We start from the raw sequence: 24957 nt of genomic DNA, 5'->3' as shown, positions 1-24957 counted from the left end.
TGGGCTGGACTGAGACCTCCAACTTGTTTCGTGGATGCGGGAGAAAAGGAGCCCAGGATTCTGAGTGGCGCAGGCTGTGCCCTGCACGGGCTGCTCTCCTGTGTCCTTCCTGCAGGGGTTTCGAACGGAGCCAGCCACCCCGCTCCACCTCCCCAGGGGAGGAGGGATCCACCTGCCTTCTCTCCCCACCCTCAGCATCTTCTAGCTCGTGGGGAACGGAACTGCAAAGGCCGGGCGGGCTGGGCTCTGTACCGTGCTGGTGCTGGCGTCTTCCTGCTGCAGCCCATCCCGGAACCAGACGATGGTGGCGGCGGGCTTGGCGCTGCGAGCCCGGCACGTCAGGTTGTACGGGGTGCCTGCCCGCAGCAGGATCTCGGGGGCCCCGTCGATCACCGGGTCTTCAGGGGGAACTGGCAGCAGAGGAGAGAGAGGCAGGTGAGTGCCGGGTTGGCTCGGATCTGGCACGCGGCTGGGGCTTCGGTGCACCCCGGCTCTGGCTGACCCCTCACCCTCTGCTGCCCACAATATACTCCCGGCCCTGCTACACACACTATGGCCCCCAGGGCAGTGGGCACAGCGGGGGGAGAAATCATGGACCAGACAAAGTGGGGGAAGACACTCGCCAAGCACCATAAGGAATGCGGGGAACGCAGGGGTCAGCGTGGGGGGAACACGGGTCAGTGGGGGGGGAACACGGGTCAGCATGGGGGGAACGCAGGGGTCAGGGTGGGGAACGCAGGGGTCAGCGTGCGGGAACGCAGGGGTCAGATGGGGAACACGGGTCAGTGGGGGAACGCAGGGGTCAGCGTGGGGGGGAACGCAGGGGTCAGCGTGCTATGGAAGAGCATTGAGCCACCGGGTGTCATCTACACCATTCATGCCATATCTGAGCTAAGCCCTGGTGCATCCACCCCAGCATCTCCCCCTCCTGCTGCCCCGGAGCAGCCCATTGGTCCATCCAGCCCAGCATCTGCACCAGACCAGACCACTGGTCCATCCAGCCCAGCATCTGCACCAGACCAGACCACTAGTCCATCAGCCCACTACTCTGACTTCAGCCCTTGTCAACACCTGGTGCTTCTGGCCGCTCCCATAATGACTCGTCAGGTAATGCTGGGGCAGGGATTAATTCCTGATACCCCGTTATGGTAACCAGCTCACACCCTCCATCCCGAGCTCCAACCACCCTTGTATTATAACCTGAAAACCTGCACAAACTGGCCTCAGTCAATCCGGCCGCACTCGAGAAACTCCAACTCGGGCGCCTGACCCCAGGAAACGACCCACTCTCCTTTTGGATGGGGCAGTGGCGGGGGGGTCACACCCCGATATTAAGATGGGGGAGGGGAACTGTTTGCCCATCCCATGCGAATTTTCGAGATTTAAAACATTTTTCCATGCTCAAATTGGGATCAAAGTTGAAATCTCGAAATATTTTGTGAACCGCAAATCCAAAAAAATTAATTGTTTTGGGTCAATCAAGACGCCTCATATTTCATTTCAGTTTCAACCCTTTGTTTCTTTTGTCCTTAGTACAAATGAAGGGACATTTTGAACCGGAAAGTCGTGCTGAACTGAGACACCAAAACTTTTCCTTTGAAAAATGCTCACGATTCCTAAACTGCTTTTCAAGTCAGGACATTTGCTGAAACCAAACCTTCCCCGCCAGCCATTTCAGTCTTGCCGACATCAGCAAAAAAACGTCCTGACCAGCGCTAGCCCGTGTTTTCGGCCGTCTCCAGCAGACACGGAGACAGGACGACCAGCCAGAGCCCAGCTATCTGAAGGCGGCTCCATGCCTATTCTGTGAGATGAAATATGCAGAGAGATCTGTGTTTTAATGAGGGCTTTATGGAATCTGCTCAGGAGCTCTGTCTTGGACCTGCAGCTCTTACTGCGGGGACAGGGGCTTTAAAAAAACCCCTCCCAAGTTGTGCTCCACAGCGAGCGGAGGTTTGTTCGTGGCTCTTTCAACCACCACACGTCTTAATGAATCCAGGCCGCGTGACACTGAAAAATTGATGATGCTCTAATAAAGGGAAACTGATTAGCAGCACAAAAAAAGACACAGGCCTGCTCGCGGGCTCTTTGTAAGCGACGTTGGGCTTTGACAGCTGATTGTCACCCGGGAAGCTGAGCTGGGGAAGTTGCTTTTCTTTGTATGAAGCCACTTTGTGATTGATTTCTAAAGCCCCATTACTGATTTATTAAGGGCTTAATTTAAAAATAAAAATAAAAGAAGCAGCAGGCCTTGTTTGGAGTTACGAACAAAACTTTAAGAGAAGGAAACTGGGCCATCAAGAAAAGATCTGAGCTCCCAACCTTCCGTCGTCACACATGAAGCAGGCAGGATTGCGGGCAGGGGTGGGTGTGAGCCATCGCGCTAGTGACAGCTTAGGGCTTTCTTCTCTGTTGGCCTGCAGGTGCAGTCCCCGGAGCGCACTGTCAAAGTCCCGGGACCTGCGGCGGGCAGGGCGGGGGGTTGGCGTACTGGCTGGAAAGACAATGCCTTTGTTTGCAGGTAGGATGGGATTTTTCTGACACGCCAGCAGAGCAGGAGCCTAGATGAATGTGTTGGAAAGGCCCCGTTGGTTTCAAATTGCCTCAGGGGAGGTTCTCTGCAGTTATGCAAATGCACAATGGGTGTCTAGAGGAGGGAGCGCAGGGCCTGCCAGGGAGGAAGGGAAGAGCGGAAAAGGATGGCACACGCTTGCTCAGTTTCTGTTTCTCCTCTTCGCCCAGATCCAGGGCATCCCTGCCCACAGCCAGCTCGCCCGGGACCCGGGTTTGAGACCCTGACTCCTGTGCTCTTGCTTACAGGCTCTGGTGGTGAGAGCGCCAGTCTGGACACTCATCCCGTCCCCTGGCCCTGCCCTGCGGAGGGGGCACAATCAGAGCCCAGCTGGGCTTTAGGGGGTTTATCTCAAGCTCCCTTTGCCTCCTTAGAGCTCCAACAGAGGCTGCTGGACCCTACGATTCCCTCTGGCCCTCTACCTCCCTGCACGGCCTGGCCTCATCCCCCGCGTGGTCTCCCGAAACCCTCGCCCGGCTTAACTGAGTCAGGGAAGGGAGCACGACCGTCTCCTGCAGCCCCCGGCGCACGGGGCCAGGAGGATGCATGTGTGGGGCAGCGGGCCAAGCTCCAAACAGCCCCGAATCCTTCAGACCCTGCCCAAACCATCCCCCACCATCGCCATCGCACGAGCCTTTCTAGCCACTCCCGGACCCCAGCCCTCCCGCCCCGGAACCCGAGCGACCGCGAGGAAATCTGCGCTTGCAGCTGCACATTCAGTAATCCAGCCGCATCCCCCTCTCGCCTTCCCTTTAATTTTATCTCCCGGCGTTAGAATAAGAATTTCAATGCAAGAGAACGGAAAAAAAAAAATCAGCCCCAAATTCCATTCATGCAACATTTCGATTGCAGCTTTTTACAAGGCACAAAAGTCAGGGAAATCAAAGTTACGACGCCCGCAGCTGCAGTAACTCAGCCACGGCACGCATATAGATGAAGGCATTAAAGCGAGCGGCACAGCCAGGACCTGCGAGGCTGGGGGAGGCGGTGGCTGCGGGAGCGGCATTCCCGACTGCCTGCGGAGCCGGCGCCCGCCACCGCGTTCTTGGCCTTTAATTGGCGAGCGAATTGGTTTCGAAGGCTGGTGAAAGCGCTCAGGGAGATCAGGGTCACCTGGCACGAGCCGCGCCCCCAGGCTCTGGGGCAGGCTGGAAAACGGGATCCCCTCCCGCAGTTGGGGTATCCAAGAGGGAACAGCTGCCGGCAGCCAGGCTAGTGCAAGGGAGGGGCTGTCGGGCCCAGGCCTCCTCTGGAGAAGCGGCCACGAGTTGGGTCTGTTGAGTGGGTGTCCCCAGTGGAAAATGGACAGAAGTAGGGTTAGATGGCGCTCTCCTCTCTGGGTCAGTGCAGACCCCAGTGTCCCAGCCTGGCACTAGGGGGCGCTGTGCTGCTGGGATAGGAGTGATGGCTCAGTAGGGGGCGCTCTCCTCTCTGGGTCAGTGCAGACCCCAGTGTCCCAGCCTGGCACTAGGGGGCGCTGTGCTGCTGGGATAGGAGTGATGGCTCAGTAGGGGGCGCTCTCCTCTCTGGGTCAGTGCAGACCCCAGTGTCCCAGTCTGGCACTAGGGGGCGCTGTGCTGCAGGGATAGGGGTGGCGGCTCAGTAAGGGGCGCTCTCCTCTCTGGGTCAGTGCAGACCCCAGTGTCCCAGCCTGGCACTAGGGGGCGCTGTGCTGCTGGGATAGGAGTGATGGCTCAGTAGGGGGCGCTCTCCTCTCTGGGTCAGTGCAGACCCCAGTGTCCCAGTCTGGCACTAGGGGGCGCTGTGCTGCTGGGATAGGAGTGATGGCTCAGTAGGGGGCACTCTCCTCTCTGAGTCAGTGCAGACCCCAGTGTCCCAGCCTGGCACTAGGGGGCGCTGTGCTGCAGGGATAGGGGTGGCGGCTCAGTAGGGGGCGCTCTCCTCTCTGGGTCAGTGCAGACCCCAGTGTCCCAGCCTGGCACTAGGGGGCGCTGTGCTGCTGGGAGCAGGGTGAGTGGTTCACTAGGGGACACCTGCATCAACATGGACTCAAAGGGGAGAGCGCCCCCCGCCGTGTGTCACCCTCGCTGCTCCCTGCCAGTCTCCTGTCACAGAGCCACTTTGCAAGAACCCAACAAGGGACAGAGCAGAGCCCTAGTCCAAAGCCGGGCACAGCCGTGCTGCGGGGAGAGGGGCTGGGGGAGCCCTGCAGACGAAGGGCTGGGGGAGCAGACGGCCCCTTACTCAGGACGGTGAGCTTGGCCCGCCGGGAGCGCAGCGCTGCCTCTGTGGCCTGGCACTCGTACAAGGCGTCATCCGAGAGCTCGGCGTCGGTGATCTCCAGGTTGTATTGTCCGGAGTCTGCCGTGCCGATGATGCGGTAGCGCGGCCAGGCTGCAGAAAGAGACAGGACAGACAGTGAGGCGATGGGACGCTGGTGTGGCACCACCGTATGCGCAGACTGAAGGGACACAGCACTGGTAGGAGGCGCTAGAGACGGGTTAAGGGATGATCCCCTGGGATCCCAAACCCCTTTACAGATGTGAACGATGACATAGGAGCTACATCAGGAATGGCTGGAGCCACCTCTGGGGTGGAGCATGACAGCTGTTTAACAGTCACTCAGCAACACTGCGCAGGGATTGCTCACCCAGTGCCGAAATGCAGCCATCTCAGAGGTGGCGCGTGGCAGCTGTTTAACTGCCACATAGCACTGCTACACGGGAATCATTCACCAGGCACTGAAATGCAACTGCATCTGGGGTGGGGCACGGCAGTGGCTCAACAGCAACGCTGCACAACAGTATAGGAGCTAGAACGTCACTGCCAGAGTTGGAATGGGGCCAGAAGAACAAGGTTATCTTCATAGGAAAGGAGCTGTGAGATCTTAAACGAGCATAAGTGGTTGAGACCGCAGTTTCTCATCTCATCTGAAAGGCACAGGAGTATAAGAAATGCTGGGGCAGACCAGGGGCCCATCTAGCCTGGTATCTTTTTTCCAACTGCTGCTTCAGAGGAAAGTGTAAGAACCCCCATAATGGGAGGCAGTGTGGCTTAGTGGCTAGTGCACTGGCTGGGGACTCCGGAGATCTGTGTTCTGGTCCCGATTCTGCCATTAGTCTGCTGTGTAACCTTGGACAAGTCACATCCCTGCTTTATGCCTCAGTTTCCCCATCTGTACAGTCGGGATAACAATGCTGAGCTCCTTTGTAAAGCACTTTGAGAGCTACAGATAATAAGAGCTAGGGACTGTTATTAATTCTGGAATAACCTGCCCCAGGACAGGTTAATTTGTTCCTAATACCAGGTAGCCGGTGGCTTCTGAACAGCTTGTGTTATCTGCATAAACCGTGAATCCTGCTAACCTCTAGCACCCCACAGTATCTTGTGGCAGTCAGTTCCACAGGCTAAGTCTGTCCTATGGTTGAAAAGAGGTGGCTCCTCTGGAGCTGATAAAAACCCTGGAGCATGGAAGAGAATTCAGAGTGTAGGAAGAGAATGGGCCAAAAGAATCCCAGGTGTTACTCTATGGAAATCAACGGAGTTTGGTCCGGGAGTCACTCTGTCCTGCTTTGCATGGGTTGGATGCCAGCCAGCCTCTTCCCCTCTCTCCATCTCATTCCGCAGGTGGTGCTGTTGTCCCAGCTAAGGGCACTCCCCCATCCCAGCGTGTGCCTGGTGGGGGGGCCCCATAGGAAGACTGAGAGCAGGAAGGGCAGGGCAGGAGGGACAGATGAGCGCGGGAGGGAGGAGACACGGGGCAGCAAAGGAACAAACCCTGGATGTGCCCGGAGGGGAAAGGAGGGGGCTGCCAGAAAGAGACGCCACCACCCGATCGGCACTGGGAGGCGGGACGCCCGTGGGCTTGGGAATCTGGCACCTGAAGCTGTCGGAGCGGCCCCGGGCGTTCCCCGGACAGTGACAGGGTCCTGTCAACACCTTGGGCTCTCAGGCCCATTTATTCCATTGACCTTAACCCCAGGGGCTCCCCCGCCCAGCCTGCAGGGAGAAGGGCACTGGGTGGAGCAGTCGTGCCTCCCTGACTTGCCGCTCGTGCCTTGTGACTCCAGCCCCATCGCCGCCGAGAAGGCTACGCCCCAGCGGCGCAGGGCGACAGGGAAGCGATGGACCAGCCCGACTCCCCCCCCGCCCCCCAGCCCCGCCCCGGCCGGAGCGTCAGTACCTTTCAGCCCCTGCCCCATGCCCAGCGCCAGGCCGTCTTTGGTCCATTGCACGATCCCGGAGTAGTTCAGCACCACGCAGGACAGGACGAGCCTCTGCCCGGCCACCACGGTCTGATCCTCCGGCTCCTCGCTGAACCGGGTCTGGACAACTGGGAAGGGAGAGAGGATGAGGGTTAGCGCCCTGGGGAGGGAGGGACCCCGCACGGCACCGAGCACCGGGACCAGCTTCTCCCATCAGTAATGTTGGGGGGGGGGAGGGGGGAACTGGGGAATCGGAGGGGAGAGCGCCCCCTCCTGAGCCCCCACCCCACGGCTCCCTGCAGCACAGCGCCCCCTAGCGCCACCCTGGGGTCAGCACAGAGCCAGAGGGGAGAGCGCCCCCTCCTGAGCCCCCAGCCCACGGCTCCCTGCAGCACAGCGCCCCTAGCACCACCCTGGGGTCAGCACAGCGCCCCCTAGCGCCACCCTGGGGTCAGCACAGAGCCAGAGGGGAGAGCGCCCCCTCCTGAGCCCCCACCCCACGGCTCCCTGCAGCAGAGCGCCCCCTAGCGCCACCCTGGAGCACTGAGGTCAGCAGCGAGGTCGGCGAGCAGGAAGAAGCTGCCGAGCGTGTGGTGCCCTGGGTGCATTTTGGGTGCTGAGCACTCTGGAAGCCTCCCCCCCGCCCCCGTGTGTGTGTGTGGTTTGTGCACAGCCCGTGGGAAGCTGTGTCTGGGCTGGGTGTTATGACGTGTGCCTTCTGTGGGAGTGACGCTGTTGTACTGTGTGTGATTGTTGCACCACGTGTGCTGTGTATAGAATGGCTCAGCGGGTGTTTCGTGTAAAAGGTGCCTGAAGGCATGTGTGAACGTGCTTCGAGGTTGTGTGTTCTGCCATGAGCATTGGGTGTGTGTGTATGTGTGTGGGGGGGTGTGTGTATGGTGTGTAGTGGGTGTGTTTTGTTCACATGTGTGAATGTGTGTCTGCCATGTGCATTACGAGGGTTGTGTGTTCTCCTAGGTACAGTGTGTGTCTACATGTGTGTTCTGTTTTGTACAGCCTGTGAATGTATCTAGTTGTGTGTTCTGCTGTGTACAGTGTGTGTCTATGTCGTGGGCAGCCTGTGTATGAGCGTGCACCCAGGTTGTGTTATTTACATGCCAGTGAGTGTGTTATGTTGTGTAGAGCCTGTATGTCTGTGCGTATCTAGGTTGTGTATTATGCTGTGTACAGTGTGGGCCAATGTGCACGAGTGTATTAGGCTGCGTACAGTATGTGTGTGTATTGTGGACAGCCTGCGTGTGTGTGTATCTGGGTTGTGCTACGCTGTGTACGTGTGTGAGCTGATGTGCAGGAGTGTATTAGGCTGTGTACAGTATGTGTGTGTGTGTGTTGTGGACAGCCTGCGTGTGTGTATATCTGGGTTGTGTTACACTGTGTACATGTGTGAGCCGATGTGCACGAGTGTATTAGCTGCGTACAGTATGTGTGTGTGTGTTGTGGACAGCCTGCGTGTGTGTATCTGGGTTGTGTTACGCTGTGTACGTGTGTGAACGTGCAGTTTGCCTGGGGCTGGCGTTCACCACCCACAACCCAGCCCCTTCCCTCTCGTCCCCCGTCTGGGCCCAGCTCCCCTGCCCACAGCCACCTTGTGGGCCCTAAACCCGCCGGGGCACCGGGTTCCCAGCCCCCCTGGCATCCCCCTGCCCCGCCAGGGAGATCGATCGCCGCATCTTTCCACAACAGCAGCCGGCCACGTGGCAGCGAATTCACAGCCAGCCCGGGGGCTACCGGGCATCGACAGCGGGACGGGGAGGCTCAGGGTGGGGGAGTCTCAACGCTTCCCGGCCTCCAGGCAGGGCCGGGCTGGGGAAAGCGGCACGTTGAAGTGAATCAAGCTGGCACCAGCCAGCAGGCCGAGCCCCGCGCCAGAGGAAGAGGAGCTGGCAGGGCCCTGGCAGCTTGGCAGCCTGGCTGGAGACAGCTGGGTTCTGAAAGGCAGCAGGGGGCTGTGCAGGGAGCGGGTGGGGGGGCACCGACGAAGGAGGCGGGGGGGGGGGGGAGCTGCGGTTTCTTTGCCGCTTCTCTCTGATTATTGTCGGTGGCACCCTAGGGCGTGGCGGGCCCCAGGCACGGAGCAGGGCTCCCGGTGCTCGTGCTGTACGAACACACACCACTTGCTTTACCAGCGAGTCTTTACCCCAGCAGAGTCCTGGCAGCTACGGGGAGCTGGCTGGGTTCTCTGCTCAGATCTTAATTATTACTACAGCAGGGCCCCGGCCCCTGGCATGAGTGCTCGGTGCTGTACAAAGACAGGAGGAGGAGCAGGTCCCTGCCCAGACAGCGGCCTGCCCTGGGGCCTAGTGGTTAGAGCTGCAGGGGGGGGGAGGGGCTACACATCAGGATGCCTGGGTTCTCTTTCTGGTCCTGGGAAGAAGTGCGGGGTAGCGGTGAGAGCAGGAGGCTAGGGTCCGTTTTCGTCCCCTTTGAGAAAGAGCAACCGGCAGCCGGTTAACCCCTCACCACCCCACGGCAGCTTTGGGTCAGGCCGATAGTGAGCACCAGAGAGGGAAGGATCTGATGCCCCTCAGTCCCGACCCACAGGCCCCTGCAATCCCAGCCCTGGGCTGTCCCCCCAACAGCTCTCTCAATGCCCCTCAATCCCATCCACAACTCCCCCGCTCCCTCCTTGCCAATGCCCCTCGATCCTGACCCACAGACCCCCACCCGCTATTCCAGCCCTGGGCTCCCCACCCCCAGCTCTGCCAGAGCCTCTCAAACCCGACCTGCAGCCCCCTCTAGCCCAGCCCTGGGGTGCCCCCACCCCCAGCTCTGCCAAAGCCCCTCACTCCCGCCCCGCAGCCCCCTGCTACCGCGCCCTGGGGTCCCCACACCCAGCTCTGTAATGAGCCCAGGTCATTGGAGACTCAGCTGCCCTTCTGGGCCTCAGTTTCCCCATCTGTAAAATAAGGCTTCGTAAAGCGCTTTGAGCTGTACGCATGATAAGAGCTAGGGATTGGTCCTGGGATGAGCTCAGAAGCCCCCCGCCTCCTCCCCGACCGTCTCACCAGCCCTGCTGAGCTCTGCAGCGGTCTCCCAGCCAGCCGCGGGGCTCAGCTGGGAGGGGAGCGCTCACGGCTCCGTGCCGGGGCGGCTGGAATGGGTGCGTTTGCTACAGCGTTCACGCAAGACAGCACTAGGGATGGAGATGAGACCAGGGAGACGTAATGGGCCCCCTTCCGCATGCCGGGGACAGCGGGGTGACCCGCCAGGGCTCCCCAGGGCCCTCTCCGCCCCCCCTTGCTCTTTAATGCGGAGTGAGAAGGGTTTGGCCAGGCCGCAGCCGCTCTGCCCTGCGAGAGGCCGGACGGAGATCTGGGGCCTTGCAGTCGACTCAATGGGATTTCACGGGGGCGCTTTGATCTTCGACAGACCCTGGCACGGCATTTCTGGAGGGGAGGAGGGCGATGAGAGGCAGAGAAAAAAGGATGGGGGGGGGTTGGGAGGAAAGAGATTCTGGAAAGAAGGAAGGAAAGAGAGAGAGGGGAGGAGAGGACAGGCTGGGGGTGAGGAGGAGAGAGATCAAAGAGGAAGAGAGATCAGAGTGAGAGAAAGGGGGGGCGAGACAGGTGGGAGGAGAAGCGACTGGGATCAGAGAGCGAGGAAGCGCGGGGAGGGGGAGGGAGCAGCGAGACCCAGAGCAGCCCCCCAGCGTCTCTTCACAGCCCCCGTGTCAAGCAGGTGCCCGGCCCAGAGGCTGGCGACGCACATCCCTGCCTGGGCGGCGGGAGGAGACTGGGTTAGACCCACCATCGCTCCGGCCAGCCTGGCCAATTCCATTTGCCATCCAAAAGCTGCCCCCCTGCCCCAGCAAATCATCATCAGAAAAACGGCACCCGCCCCAAGAGCCGCAGTGAAACGCGCCAGCCAGCCCCCCCGGCCCCCGACGCCGAGCAAGGAGCTGGTCCCTTTTGCTCCGGCTCTGCTGGCCGAACGCAGCCCCGGCCCCTCGGAGAAACGCCAGCAGGGCGGAGGCGCACGCCCGGGTTCTGTTCTCGCTTCCCCTTGTCCTCGCTGGGCCAGAGCCGCAGCGCCTGGGAAGCCGGTCTGTTGCCCCGCTGGGTTCTGCGGAGCGATGCCCATTTACCCTCCTGGTTGTTCTTGCCCAGTCTCGGCATCCTGCTAACCTCGCCCCTTCGAGCCCCCCGCGGCACTGACGAGGCAGGACGGGGAGGGGGCCGGGCGGCTGAGCCAGAGAGGGAGGTCACAGCATGTGGGGCTCCCCCACAGATCTCAGGAGCTGAAGGGGCTCCGGGCAGGCTGGCTGGTGGGTGTTGGTGACCAGCAGGAGGCGCTCTGCTCCTCTGAGCACTGGCAGAATCAATGCCCTGGGGTGGGCCAACCCCCCCGCCCCCCAGCTTGTGCCACGGGACTCTCGGCAAGAGCCAGAGCGATAGCCCCAGCTCACCCCTTCCTAGAGCAGAGGTGACGCGGGGATCTGGGCTGAGGCCTTCCCCTGCCCTTGGTCGCTCCGGCCGGGTCAAACAGGGCAGCGATCATTGGCTACTGTCTGCACTGCAGTAGCTTCTTGCAGCCCCACTCCTGGGCCAGGACCCCAGGGTGCACCGTGCTGTACAAACCCAGACGCCCTCTGCCCCAAACAGCTTGTCCTTCAGCTCCCCCCATCAGAGCTGTGGCGGGGCCCCCAGAGGTGGCTGCATTTCGGTGCTGTTTAGGAATCCCGCTACGCGTGCTCCAGCCACAAAGTGCTCCAGAAGCGCAAGGAGAAGACGGTTCTTTATTAAGGTCTCTCAGCCAGGCAGGCTAGACTAACAGAAACCCCTGCAGCTGTATTGATCCTGGAGGGAAACTGATGGCTGAGGTAGATCATGGGAGATCTTTTTATTGGGCCAACAAGCGTGGTACAGTGACAGCGCCTTCAGGCTGGGAACCGGAGCAAGGAGGGACTTTCCCTGTGCATTGCAGTCACCCTGCTGCCGCTGGGGCTCGCAGGGTGCTCGGAGCCCTCCCAGCCTCCCGCAAAGCCCGGTGCAGGGAGTTTCCTTGAATCGGGAGGCGTTTTGATAGACGCTTTGTAAGTGGGCGGCTGCTTCGAAGCCCCGCGCTGCCCGGTTCTGAGCAGAACTGTCATCTGCCCTCACCCCAAACCAGGCGGGGCAGCACCTCGTGTCTGCGTCGCTCCCAAGCTGGATTCGGCCCCTAGCCACCGGCTCACAGAGCTGCCCTGAAAATGTCCCGAGGGGGTTCGGTTTCCTGCCCACGTGGTATGGAAAGGAATTTGGAAACCTTGGAAGGGGCCATCCATGGGTCAGCTCCGGGCCTCAGACTTGTTTCCTTTGCCTCGGGTCTTTGGCTCCTGAGCTTGGGAGCGTCTCTAGCTCCGTGTCCGTACAGCACCTAGCGCAGTGGGGTTTCAGGGCCTCTAGGGCTGGCTGTAAGACAATCAATGATTATTCTACATTTCCACGGTGTGCGCATCCGGATCCAGCCGGCACCAGGCCATTGGTTAGACTCAAGCTTGCGAGAAGCTTCTGGGGGTTGGTTTGAGGTTGCTCAGCCCGGCTTCAAAACTGAGCCGAGTCAGCACCGAACTGAGTTTGCTGGCGACTTAGCGGCACATCACAAACCATGGGCCAGGCTGACCCAGCAGGAATCCTGCCAGGGTCTGACCCCAACAAACAGACCAGGAGAGGTGATTCTTCAAAGCCTGCTGGGAGCTGCAGAACCACACAAGGAGCGGGTGGGAAAACATCCCAGGCAGATCTGTCATTTCATCCTCTGTGGGCAGAGCAGAGCTTGCCCAAGGCATGAGGAAATCAAGGCACGGCAAAGGGAAATGACCGACCTGAAGCTACAGGGCAGAGTCAAGAATCCTGACTAACAATTACCTGCTCCAATCGTAGCTCACACTTTTTGCAAGTTGGGAATAGAACCAAGGAGTCCTGGCTCCCAATCCTCTGCTCTAACCACTAGCTCACACTGCCCGCCAGAGCAGGTATCCTGGCTGCCAGCCACGGTCTCAGCCCACTCGACCCCACTCGGAATAACGGGCAGAAATGACACAGGTGAATTTTCCGGTGGCACCGAGCCGAGCGTCTCTGTCTAGTCCCGCTGAGCTGCGGCGCTTGAGCACCCGAGCGTCTGAGAGTGGAGACTGAGCCAGGAGGGAAGCCAGCTCTGGCTGGGGAAACAGGTCAGATCTGAGCTGGGAGAATAACCCCAGCCCACCATGAGGTGGCAAACACCCGGTCCCGGGGCCTCAGGCAGCGAAGGCTGAAGGGTTATGAGTGCCTCTCGGGACGGGCCTCGGACAGCCGGTGTTACGCAGGGAAGAACATGAATTTAAAAGTGCCCTCAACACACCATCCCCACCCGCACCCTCAAACCAGCTCTGCTGCGACTTGATCCCCCGGCCTGATCTGCATATGTAAATGATATGCAGCTACACCCGCTGTAGTCCCTGCCAGTGCGCTGGCCTCAGGCACCGCTGGGTCCCTCGGCCTCCCCAGCCCCCTGCCGGCAGCACGCCACGGTCCAGGCTCACGAGGACTGACCCAGGGGACTGGGCTCAGTGCAGGGTACGCTGGGGGGCCGGGGCAGGGCACCAGCCCTTTGCCGCGGGGTCTTTATTTCACCCCCCGGCTCGGGGACGGCTGGGAAGGAGGGACCCTGAGCTCAGCGCAGTTGCTGGGGGGGGGGATAGGACAGTCGAGCGGGGCGGAGGGATCCCGGAGAAGACGACAGTTTGGCTGTTTGCCACGGCAGAGCAAGTTGAAAGTCTTTTCTTGTCGCTGGGCCTGGCCATTCTGCTAAGGAGCCAGTTGTCTTCCAAAAGGTTTGCTGCTTAAAAGGCATGCCGTGTTCGGCCTCACCTCGGCCCCGCACGCGGCAGCAACTTCAGCAGGAGATAAATTATTCACACCTCCTGGGCTGGACTTTTCTACCCTTCCTCTGATCCCCATCCTCCCGCCCTTCCTGTGTGTGCCGTGTGTCCTGCTGCCACTTGTGTTGTGTGTGTATCTCCAGGAGCGCTAGTCCATCCGAGTGTGCACGTGCACAAGTGTGCATGTCTATTTCCATGCATTTATGTGCACGCACACACGCCTGTTCGTGTTGGTCCTGCGTGTTTGTGTGTGTGAGGCTTTCTCTGCGTCCTGGTTGTGGGTCTGCAGCTCCCTGTGTGCGCTTTTGTGCGTGTCTGCGTGTGTTTCTCTTTGGGCACGCGTCTCTCCATTTGTGTGCGCGTTGGGGAGTCCGTGCATCTGTTTGCACGCACGTCTCTCCACCTGCGCACCGGCCTCTGGCTGTGCGCGGGGGCAACCGGCGGGTCGGCCGGACCGCGGGCCAAGGAGCAGAGAGAGGTGAAAAGGAGACAGGAGCGTAACGCGAGCGAGTGAGCAGCGCTACGGAGGAGACACGCAGGCTGCCGGGGGGGGGGGGGGGGAATGCACCCGCCAAGCCTTGTCTCACTCTATTTATCAAACGAAGGGCTGATTAAACCCTGGGGCTGGCGCTCCAATCTCCCTCTCTCTCCTCTCGCTATTAAACTCAGGGTTCAAAGAAAAGCTTTTTATTCGCGCCGACAGCTTTCAGATGGAACTAAATCTCTCCGCGCTCGACTTTTTTTCCTTATGTATTTTATCCGTCCACCCCCCACCTTCTTCCCCTTCTCGATACTTTTAAATTTAAGCCTTTTTCACCCCCCTCCCTGAGTTTTTCACTTCTATTTATATTAAAATAATAAAACAAAATACAGAGGGGAAAAAATCCCCCCTCCCCCCCGGGTGGTTTTATTCTCTGGGAGAGAAAAGAGGATTTGGATTCTCCTGGCCATGCTTGGCAGAGCGGAAAGGGAGAGATTTGCACATTGGACGGGGAAGGAGGGATTGGAGCAGGAGAGGGGGGCTAGGGAGAGATGGGGGGCTGGAGGGACTGGATGGGGCAGGGTCCCGCTCAGGGAACAGTGGCTGGACTGAGCCAGGAGCGGGACCTGTCGCTGCATCGACAGGCGGGAGGGCTGCTGCATCGGCAGTGGGGGGTGTCCTTCCTCTCTGATCCCTCTTTAATCTCTGGAGCAAGGGAGAGGATGGTAGGAGGAAGACCCCTGAGAATCCCCTTGTGCCAGGACCTCCTGGCTGGTGTGGACCTGGACCCCCAGCATAGGGGGCGGGTTTGGGGTGGAATGCACTGCGCTGTAGCCATTCTCTGCTCTGCAAAGGCCATGGGGAGCAGTGAGTTAGAGCAGCCCTAAGGCTGCTCTAAGTGACACCGAGGGCCATGCTAGGGGGAACGGGGTGGGGTCTAATCCCCATGGCCTCCCATGGCTGGGGGTCAGGAGCCCAAATTCTCTCTCCTATTTCTCAAGCAATTGCGGTTCTGGTAAAATCTTCTCTCCTGGCCCGTCCCAGTCCCTCCTCCCTTACCTACCTTAGTCCCTCCTCCCCTCCTCCCTAACCTGCCCCATTCCCTCCATCTCTCCTCTCCTGGCTGCGCCATTCCCCTCCATCCTCCCCCTATAGTGCCAGTTCTTTTCCTTTCCTTTCCTTTTCCTTTCTTGTTATTAGCCTCCAGATGACTGTAATACAAAGGAAATGGATATTAATCATTTCTTTGTGGCAATGCGTGGCAGCCCCAAAAGAAACCAGGACCCCACTGTGCCGGGCGCTGCCTGGACGCCTTGTGAGAGACAGTCCCTGCTGGGAAGAACTTAGAATCTAAGCAGATAAAGAAAGATGGAAGGGGAAACTGAGGCACAAAGCAGGGCAGTGACTTGCCCAAGGATACCCAGCATGTCTGTGTCAGAGCTGGAAATAGAACCCAGGAGTCCTGGCTACACCATCAGTGGGCCACACCTTCTCCGCCAGCTGGGAGCAGGAACCAAGAGTTCTCAATTCCTGGCCGTGGAACCCAGGAGTCCGGACTCCCAGCCCCTCCCTGCCCTTGTGCTCTAACTGCATCTTCCACAACGCAGCAGCTTGAATTTCTCCCCTCTTGGCTACACCCCCACCCCCCACAATCACTGGGCATGTCACAGGCACGGCAGCCTGGCTACAGCTCCGAAGTTCAGAGCTGGAGCTGCGAGTGATTTGCTGCTGAGCACGATTCAATTAAAAGCCCGGGAGCGAAACAGCTTCAACATGGTCCCTGAAATAACCCACGAGGAGCTGCAAAGCAGCAGCACGAAGGAAACGGGGGGAACCGCCCTCCAGCCGGCTCGGCCTCAGATTTACACAGCACGGCCCGGCAGCGACAGCACAAACCGCACCAAAGTCACCGGCGAGATCTACGCCCCGTTGTGCTGGGCGCATGACAAACAGTCCCTGCCCCAAAGAGCCCAAGATCTCCCTTGGCAAAGGGGAAACCGAGGCCCCGAGGGGAGAGGGGATTTGCCTATGGCCACGCAGCAGATCCAGGAATAGAAGCCAGGTCTCCTGAGTCCAAATTCAGTTCTCTACCCTGTGCGCTGCCTCCCTCGGGCTGTGATCTCGCCGGCTAACCAGGGTCAGGGTGAGCACAAGGGAAAGATTTGATTCCCCCGCAGGGGATAAAGGACGAGATGGACCCAAGTTTGACGAGGGATGGCTGGACACCCAGCCAGCTGGGCCCACTGCCCTGATCCAGGGTGGCAGGGACCAGTGGTTGGCTCTGCCACGGCAGGAGATGGGATGCCCAGCTAGACCGGCTTCCGGCCTGCGTCTCTCTGGCACAAGGCAGGCGATCGCGCTAAGCAGAGCGCCAGTGGGGTTTGGTAGGAGCCGGGCTGCCGGAGTTGATGGCGCAGAGACGCGATCGGACGCGGCACTTCCCTTTATTCCACCCCCACCCCCCCAATTAGATCAGGGGCTATTTTCGGAGCGGCAGGTCGGGCCTTTCGACTGAGCACAGACATTTCCAACGGCAGAAGCGTCCGACGCTCACGAAGGGCAGATGCAAAGAGACAGGCCTCAGCGACAGCTTGGCAGCGCTGGGCAGAAGGCAGGAATTGCACGGGAGAGTTCGGCCAGCGGGGGCTTGTTACAAGGAACCTGGCTCTTGCTTTTTGGACCTGATAATTAGCCGCAGCCGGGACTAGCCGGATACAAGTGGCTCTTTGTCCCCCTCAAGTGGTGGGGCCACACAGAGGTGGCTACTCTGGGTCTTCTAGCTCACCTGCCTTTAAACCCCCAGGGCCGGAGGCCGGGCCCAGCGGCTGCCCACCCCACCCAAAGGGCAGGGCCTTACGGAACAGAGGTGGGAGGGGACATAAAGAGGATTCAGCGGATAAACACCCTCCTGCCAAGGTGCTTTCAAACCTGCCCCTGGGCTGGGCCTTGGGACGGGAAGCTGGGACTGTTGCTCCTGCTCCAAGCTGCAGGGGTGGGTCTGGAGCCAGAGCAGAACCGGGGGTCTCCCGGGGCCTGATTCTCAGGGACACTCACCAGACAGCACTTAGAACCAGGAGGGAGGGTGCGAATGGCCCCCTGCAAATCTCCCCGCACTCATCCTGCTCCCAGCTTAGGGGGTGAATCGCGGGACGGCAGCTCTCCTGGCCTTCCTCGGGCCCCATAGGGGGGAGAGCAGCCCGTGTCTGTCAGATCCACGAGGGGCCCTTTGCACTGGTGCATTGCACGTGGAGATCGGGCCCAGCGACTCTGGATTACAGCAGTGTGGCTCAGAGCGCAGCTTAGACCGTAAGACCCACAGAGCCCTCAAAATTTAGCTCTGAGCTCATGAGATTCCCTCCTCAGCCAACGACAGACCCATTACTTTGGGGGGATCAACATAAGCCCTGGCAGGCACAGGAGGCGGCAGGGTTTGCAAAACCAAATCCGTGGGGAGGTCAAATCTTAGTGGGTCTCATGCACTAAAATTGGCAGGAAAGATGGGTGTTGGGGGGGCAGGTTTTCCAGGTTTAAGGAGGATGGTCTTTTGGTTAATGCCCACGACTCGGAATCAGGACTCCTGGGTTCTATTCCCAGGTCTTCCACCAACCGCGAGACCTTGGGAGGGTCACTTCATCCTTCTGGGCCTTGGCTCCTTCGTGCTAAAACCGGGGTTCAGGTGCCTCCCAATTTTGGCTCTGCTGCAACCCACAAAATCCCTGCAGACCGTGTAGGCACCTCAACTTTCAGGGTAAAAGTTCCCTGAGCAACTAAGTTTCTGCTTCTGTCTCCTGGCAGGTGGGCACCCTAATGCCCAGATTATAAATTCATTCCCCGTTCACTGGCCCAATGGCTATTCCCCTGCAGATAAATACTTAACCGTCACCGGGACAGAGAGAGGGGCAGAGAACAGGAAAGACTCTGTAGTCATCATTCTTTACCACTGCCCCAATTTGTGTCTCCTGTAAACACCATCAGCCAGGATTTCCTGTTTTCCTCCAGGTCATTGATAGAATTGTTAACCAGTGTAGGGCCAAGAACGGATCCTCCCAGAAACACACCCTCCTGATGAGAATCCCCCCTCTACAGGGACATTTTGAGACCTATCCTTTAATCGGTTTCAAATCCATTTAAGGGGTGATTTTGTATCATTCTAGTTTCTGAATCAAAACATCACGTGCCTTACAGAAGCCGAAGTATATTTCATCAACATTATTACCTTTATCACCCAAACTTGTAAATTCATCAAAGACAATATGTTAGTTTTACATGATCCGTTTTCCATAAAGCCATGTTGACTGACTTTAATTACATTACCCTCCTTTAATTCTTGATTAATCAAGTCCCTTATCAGTCATTCCATTATTTTGACTAGGATCTATTTCAGGCAGACAGGCCCATAATTACCCAGGTCATTCCATTTACCCTTTTTCAATACTGGCACATTAGTTTTCTCCCAGTCCTCTGGAACGTCCCCAGTGGGCCAAGAATCCTCGGCCAGTTCTTTTAAAACTCTTGAATGCACGTTATTGGGACCTGCTGATTTCAAAATATCTAACTATAGTAGCTGCTGTTTAACCTCCTCCTTAGTTACTGTTGGAATAGAAAGTATTTCATCATCAACATATGCCATGAATACATCATCTGACATTTCCCAAAGGAAAGAACTATTCTGAGCCTTAATTTGACAATGTTTGAAACACACAGTGAAGCACTGGGAAGGTGCTATGGGAATGCCAGATTATAACAAATATGTGGCCAAAATATTTTCCACGGTTGCCACTTTGTGGCTACTGGCAACATCACAGCGACTACAGGGACAGAACTCAGCTCCTTGTGTTCTAAAAAACACTAGAGCCAAAGGAAAATTGCCACAAGCTGTTAGCAGTACGGGGACTAAGACACAGCTGCGTATTTCTGATTCCATCTGGCAGAGGGTATCCGTGACTAGGCAGTGTACCGTGTATGAATCTAACCCATCTCTCAAAGCTCATACACGCTCTTACATATTTCTGCACGTGCAAAAAAAGAGAAAAAAAATCACCACTTCAATTCAACCTCCCCCCAGTCCCGAAAAAACATCTGTCTTCCACGTACCAGAATCCAAACCCGAACGAGAAGCAGAGCAAAGTACAAAGGGAGCGTGAGGCAAACACAGACTGACAAGGGGATCCAAATATCTCCCGGGAACGCTGGAGATTGCGCCTCGGAAGAGAACTGGCTCTCGCCTGTCCCCGCAGCAGCGTGCGGCACAATAACAGGTGCGACAAGCGCCGGGTGCGTCTGGGGCATCAGGAACATCGCAGCAGCAAGTCAATTTTGCACCATCCCAGACGGGCGCGGGGGGGGGAGGGGAAGAACAGGACCTGGGAATGTCCCATGCACGGAGAGCGAGAAGGAGGAGCAGGGAACGTGCTTTTGGATCAAGACGATAAGAATCTCACGGGGCTCAACGCACAACAATCCAGTAACTCCATCCGTTTTCCTGCTGCCCCACACGGGTATTTCCCCACCCACAAGGAGAACATTAGCCAGGCAGGCCGGGGAAGGGGCCCAGCGAGCGTCCCCTGTGGAGCCGGGCTGTGAGTGCAGGCATGTGTCTCTCCAGGATGGACTGGCCGGGGGAGGGCTGGCCACAGGGAGGGAGGCTAATGCCCAGACCCATTTTAAGGACTTGAGCACTTAGGCCAAAGGAAAGGAGAGAAATCCCTTGGCAATGGAAGATATGGAGGGGGGGATTAGCCCAGGACCTGGCTGCCTGAGCAGAGAGCGGGGGGCAGGGGGCTGTCACCGGCAGGAAGGGTTCCTGGGCTGCTTCTCCAGCTGTCCCCAGCTCCTCCCTGGGGAGAGGGGTTAAATGTTCTCGGACTGTCGCAAGCCCCGGGCCAGGATGCGGGAAGTGGGGAATGGCCACCCCAGGCTGCTTGCCTGGCTGGCCCATCCTGAGGGAGCTACTGTGGCTACCACTGGGGGCTGGTGTCATTTTACGCCGGGCATTTCAGAACTGGAGCCGTTCGACACATAGAAATCGCTCCCCATTACCCAGCAACCCCCCCATTCCTTCTCCCTGTTCCCCTGTCTCAGCTCCCACTCCCCCCTACCTCCCCCCAGACTGAAGCTCTCTTAATCAGGCAGTGGTGGCTAGTGGTCAGAACACTGGCGGAGCTTCAGGAGACCTGGATTCTCTGCCCAGCTTTACCAATGGAATTTGGGGTAAGCTTTGGCAAGTCATTTCACCACCCCGTGCCTCAATTTCCCCATCTGTAAAATGGGGTTAACAGACCTTCCTATCATCTCACCCGATCAGACTTTGAGCTCTCTGGGGCAAGGCCTGTCTCACTCTGGGTCCATGCAGCCCCCGGCGCCATGGGGCCCCCTGAGCTCAGCTGGGACCTCCAGTTACCGTAATACATGTAATAACTGAGCAGAGCTCTGAATGCGCAAGAGGAGCTTTGCCCTTGGTTTTTCACTAGTCGGGGGGTTGTTTAGTACACGGTGGGTGGCTGGTTTTTGGTATTTAAGTCAGAGATAGAAAAGCTCTCAAGGGGAAGGATGCTCCAGTTGTTTTCATTTTTTAAAAGGCAAAATTATAAAAACAAATGAGAAGGAGACGGTGCGGGGGGGGGGGAATATCTATTCTCCAGTGAACATGCCCATGACACCGACCATTGGGGACCCCAGCGTCTCCCCCGCCCCCGCACTGAACCCGCTGGCGATGCTTCCGCCGACTTCAACTCGAGTCACCCACTGCGGCGGCCCCTGAGGCCTCAGCCGCTCTCTGCCAGCGCTAAATCGCCCGGCAGGGAGGGGTGGCTTAGTGAGGACACTGCCAGTGGAAACGAACGGGGCCAGATCCCCAGCTCGCTCTTGTCTGGCTTGTTTGACTTCACTGCTTTGCAGCAGCTGGGGGTCTGGCTCAGGGTTTGCAGACAACAGCACCATCACGCAGTTGTGCTGCTACGGGCATGAGAGCCTTCTCCCCTGCCGCCCTCGCTCACGCGGCCCAGCCTCTCTGCCTCCTTCTCTTTTGGGGTCAGTGATGGAAAACAGACTGTAACAAACCTGTGGCTACCTAGGATCTCGCTGCCATCCCTGTGCCGCACTCCAAAGCCACTCGGAATTTCACAGCAGAGAAACCCAGCAGAACCAAGAATTCTCCTGCTTCAAAAACCCAGGCCACTCCTACCTGGGCTAAAGGAGAATCATCACCATCATCTAGCAGGATAGGGCTTCTGACACAGGTGTGCAGCTTTGAGTCTATCCAGCAGAAGGCAGTGGCCTCTCTCACGTACAAATGAGCCAACTCAGTCTCCTTTTGTTTGTGGCACTCTAGGGTCTATGACACACACCTGTGCAGGTCCAAGTCCGTCCAGCAGAGGGCAGCAACGACACACATTGACAGAAACACAGGCCAAGCCAATTTGTTACACTGTAACACGTCCATCTGGAATTCTGGGCTCAGACTCAGATGGGGTTAACCTCCACCCCTAACTACAGCTGCTTCCAAATAAAGCCTCTGCCCCCCTCCCAAAATAATTTCTGCCTGTTTGAAATTCTACATTATTTCTATATTCTGAGAGCCCTTGGGACCGACTTGATTTTCCCAGCAACAGTGAAAGTGGAGGAGTTGGGGGCAGGGAAGCAGAGTGAACCCAAAACTGTGGGAATTCTCGCTCCGGCAAGGGCAGTGAACGTTAAAGGGGCGGCGGGACGGGTATTACGATTAAATAATCAACAGCATCAGAGGGGAGAGGTGATGTGAGACAGGCCTACCGGGATTCTGGTCTTGCCTGGCTTTTGTCCTTCTGGCCACGGTTGAAATGCTTTCAGCTAGTCAAACATTTCAGCGTCCCCGTCTTTGCACTGGGATGGAAAAGTCAGGATCCCTCCACAGCTGGAAACGGAGCAACCCCGAGAGAGAAACCCTTCGCTTTCTTAGCATTAGTTAGATTGGAAGCTGTTATGATCGGTCCACAAAGCACCTAGCACCTCGGGGCGCTGGCCCATGACTGGGGCTAGATGCTACGATACAAACAATAAATAATCCTATGTGACGGCAGCCCTGCCACCTCTTGTGACCGCATCGCAAGCCTCCCCAGTTTGATATTTTACTTCAAGCCCTCAGCTCCTGGAGTCACGTGAATCGGTGAGATTCTCCACTTTCATGTTAACCCCCCTGAAGTCTCTAGCCCCTCCTGGTTGCAGAGAAAAGCTGGACAAGGCAGCCCCGCTCCCTCCCCAGAAAGGCTCAACATCTAGAGGGTGGGAAAAAAATACAAAACACACAACGTCAGGTTAAAAAAAACCCTCACGGTTTCTTAAACCAATCTCACGGTTCGTGTGGGGCCTGCCTCCTGGTTTTTGAATGTCTGGGAGCTGGCAGAGCTAAGATGGGCAGAATTTAACATGGCCACTTACGCCAGCGGGGCCTGGTCCTGTTTGCAAGGAGCCCCCTTTGCGCTGTAATTGACAATGGCTTTAAGGCCCCTCAGTGCTGCCAACGGTTAATGGGACTCAATCAGCTTTTGCTCCTGATTTCTTTCATTCCCTCGCTCCCCCTCGCTATCTTCCATCTCCTCTCCAGTTCCTCTGCCCCCACTTCCCATCCAATCTCCCTCCCTCCCTCTCGGGCTCTGAAATAACCTAATGATTTCTCATTTAACTGCCCATCCCCGCCAGGAGAGAGGCGCCATGATTGCTTGTGACACCAATCTCACAACAAATTTAGCACCTCACTTCCCGGCCGATCAAATATTCCACCTCGATTATCTCCTGGCCACAGAGACGGGGCGTTTCGCATCCAAACGAGCGGAAAACACCTTCACTGGACGTCAGCCTCAATCAGTTTCATTTTCCGATCAAGTGGGTGGGTGGAGGGGCAGAGGAGGAGGTGGGGGGAAGCATGCATGGACGGGGATGGGCAAATGGACTGGAACAGAGGAGACACCTACACTGCTGCACCTTGGACCCGAGTTTCACTGACCCCATCACATCCTTTACTCCACTCTGGCTGTGCAAAGGGCCTTACCGCCGGCCTAGCTGGATTTATATCCCCTTACCCTGGCGGAAGTGGTGCAAAAGGGCCTTCATGTGAATAAGGATCAGGCCCCTCGTGTGTTCATTTATGCCATGACACAGTGAATGCCCATCGCTCTTGTTTCAATCCGGTGGAGTCTCCCGCCCGCTCTGGACTGGTGCTGGGCTGGTGCCATGGCACCAGCGGCCAGATTCCAAACCGGTGTAAACTAGGTGTGACTCCAGTGCGGGCAGGAGAGCGTTGACACCATTTCAGCTGTGGTCAGGGAGCCAGAAATGAGGGACTACATTTTATCCGGCGTGTAACTGCAGTGATGTTACACTGGGGGTGGCTGGGGTCAGGGTGAGGAATAGAGAGTCTGTATCCATGAGGGACCAACCAAACCTGACCTGCCTGCTCCTTTATGCTGAACGAAAACACTGCAGGAGAAATTCTCACCACAAATCAATGTAACAATTGATTTCAGTGAAGCTAGGGAAGGACCAGGCTTTCTGTTCTGTTTGTGGTGCACCTGGTCCAGGACAGGGGCTCCTAGAGACAGCCCACTACAAATAATTATTAACAGGCTGATTTCACCTGAGCCCTGGTTACTGGTGGAAGCAAATGCCGAAACACAGGAAGCCAGCGAGGCTGAGTATAATATTTAGCCTCATTACTTTTTTAATGAGTTGGTTAGTCTATGAGAAAGCACGGCTCTCTACTGGACACAATAGTATTGCACAACCATGTGTCATAAGCCCTATAGTGCTAAAACCTAATGGGGATTCTCCTTCAGCTCTGGTGGCAGGGCCTGAGATTTCAAAGTATGAGGATCTTGGTTTTGTCCACGTGCAGGCCCGAGTGGAATCTCAGTGCATTTTTACTGGCCATGGGGGAGATGTGCTCTCAGTCATGCTGAGGTCGTGGCCTGACTGGTTATAACGATCCCTCTGTGATGCAGCTGCCTGAATATCAGACAGCACCTCCTAGTGGTGAGCTCTATTATACCCAATTTACACAGAAACTTGCATCAGTTTAATTAAGCCAGTTCCAACTCCCATGTGGACTTTCTTATTCTGGTGCCTTATTGAGGTTTAGCTTAAACCAGTTGCATGGCTCTTGCCTGCACTCTCAGACGCCAAGGAAACTCGGATCTGACTCCAAATTTCATAGCCGGCCCTTCATCTTGTGGTTAAGGCCCTGGGCTGGCACTCAGGAGACCTGCTTCATAGGCCCAGCTCTGCCACAGACTGCAAGCGACGCACTGGGCAATTCACATCATTGCTCTGTGCCTCAGTTTCCCTGGATTATAACCCTGCCTTGTCTATGCAGGCTAGGAGTGATTTGGGGCAGGGCCTCTTTCTCACTGTGCGCCAGGGCAGCGCCCGGAGTAATGGGGTCCTGAGCTCCGTTGGGACCCTTCAGGCGCTACCGTGATACATAAAATAGCCAATCTCTACAGCTAGCAAGCCCCAGGGTCCAGAACTGAACGTCCCTGACGCTTGGATCCGCACCTGAGCTCCCTGCCTGCCCGCGTCACCAACCCCGCCCGGCGCCTATGGCTGAGCCTGCCAGCTGCAATCCTTCCCAGCACCTGACAAGCCAGGTTTCCTGGGTCAATGCCATCAGCACAAGCCCGGGCAGCATGGTGGCGTGATGTGCCGGAGCCAGTGCCGACGCGGGGGCTGTTTCTCTGAAGAGCAGAGCTGGCAGGGGAGTGATGCTTTGACCTATCCCAGAGACGCGCTGACGTGCGCAAGGATATGGCGCCCCTACCCGTGTTCCCCCACCCCGGGGGGCTGCCAGCCAGGGACAGATGGACAGCTCAGGAGCACCGGACAGACAGAGGGGAGCTAGCTCAGA

At 57.6% G+C, this 24957-nt stretch overlaps 1 protein-coding gene across 2 annotated transcripts in view; it reads right to left on the bottom strand.

Moving 5' to 3' along the window:
* KIRREL1 (kirre like nephrin family adhesion molecule 1) overlaps nucleotides 1-24957 on the bottom strand; it is an 83199-nt gene that overhangs the window by 19611 nt on the left and 38631 nt on the right. For both annotated transcript variants that reach the window (XM_039513242.1, XM_039513243.1), the window contains exons 2-4: nucleotides 6717-6866; nucleotides 4778-4927; nucleotides 253-410 (exon numbers count right to left, since the gene is read on the bottom strand). In XM_039513242.1, coding sequence (XP_039369176.1) covers nucleotides 253-410; nucleotides 4778-4927; nucleotides 6717-6866 — 458 coding nt within the window. The remainder of the gene's footprint in view (nucleotides 1-252; nucleotides 411-4777; nucleotides 4928-6716; nucleotides 6867-24957) is intronic.

Source organism: Mauremys reevesii, linkage group 24, assembly GCF_016161935.1.
Source record: "Mauremys reevesii isolate NIE-2019 linkage group 24, ASM1616193v1, whole genome shotgun sequence".
Classification (NCBI taxonomy): domain Eukaryota; kingdom Metazoa; phylum Chordata; order Testudines; family Geoemydidae; genus Mauremys; species Mauremys reevesii.
Note: the sequence above shows the minus strand (reverse complement) of the source record. Positions and strands in the feature narration are given on the sequence as shown.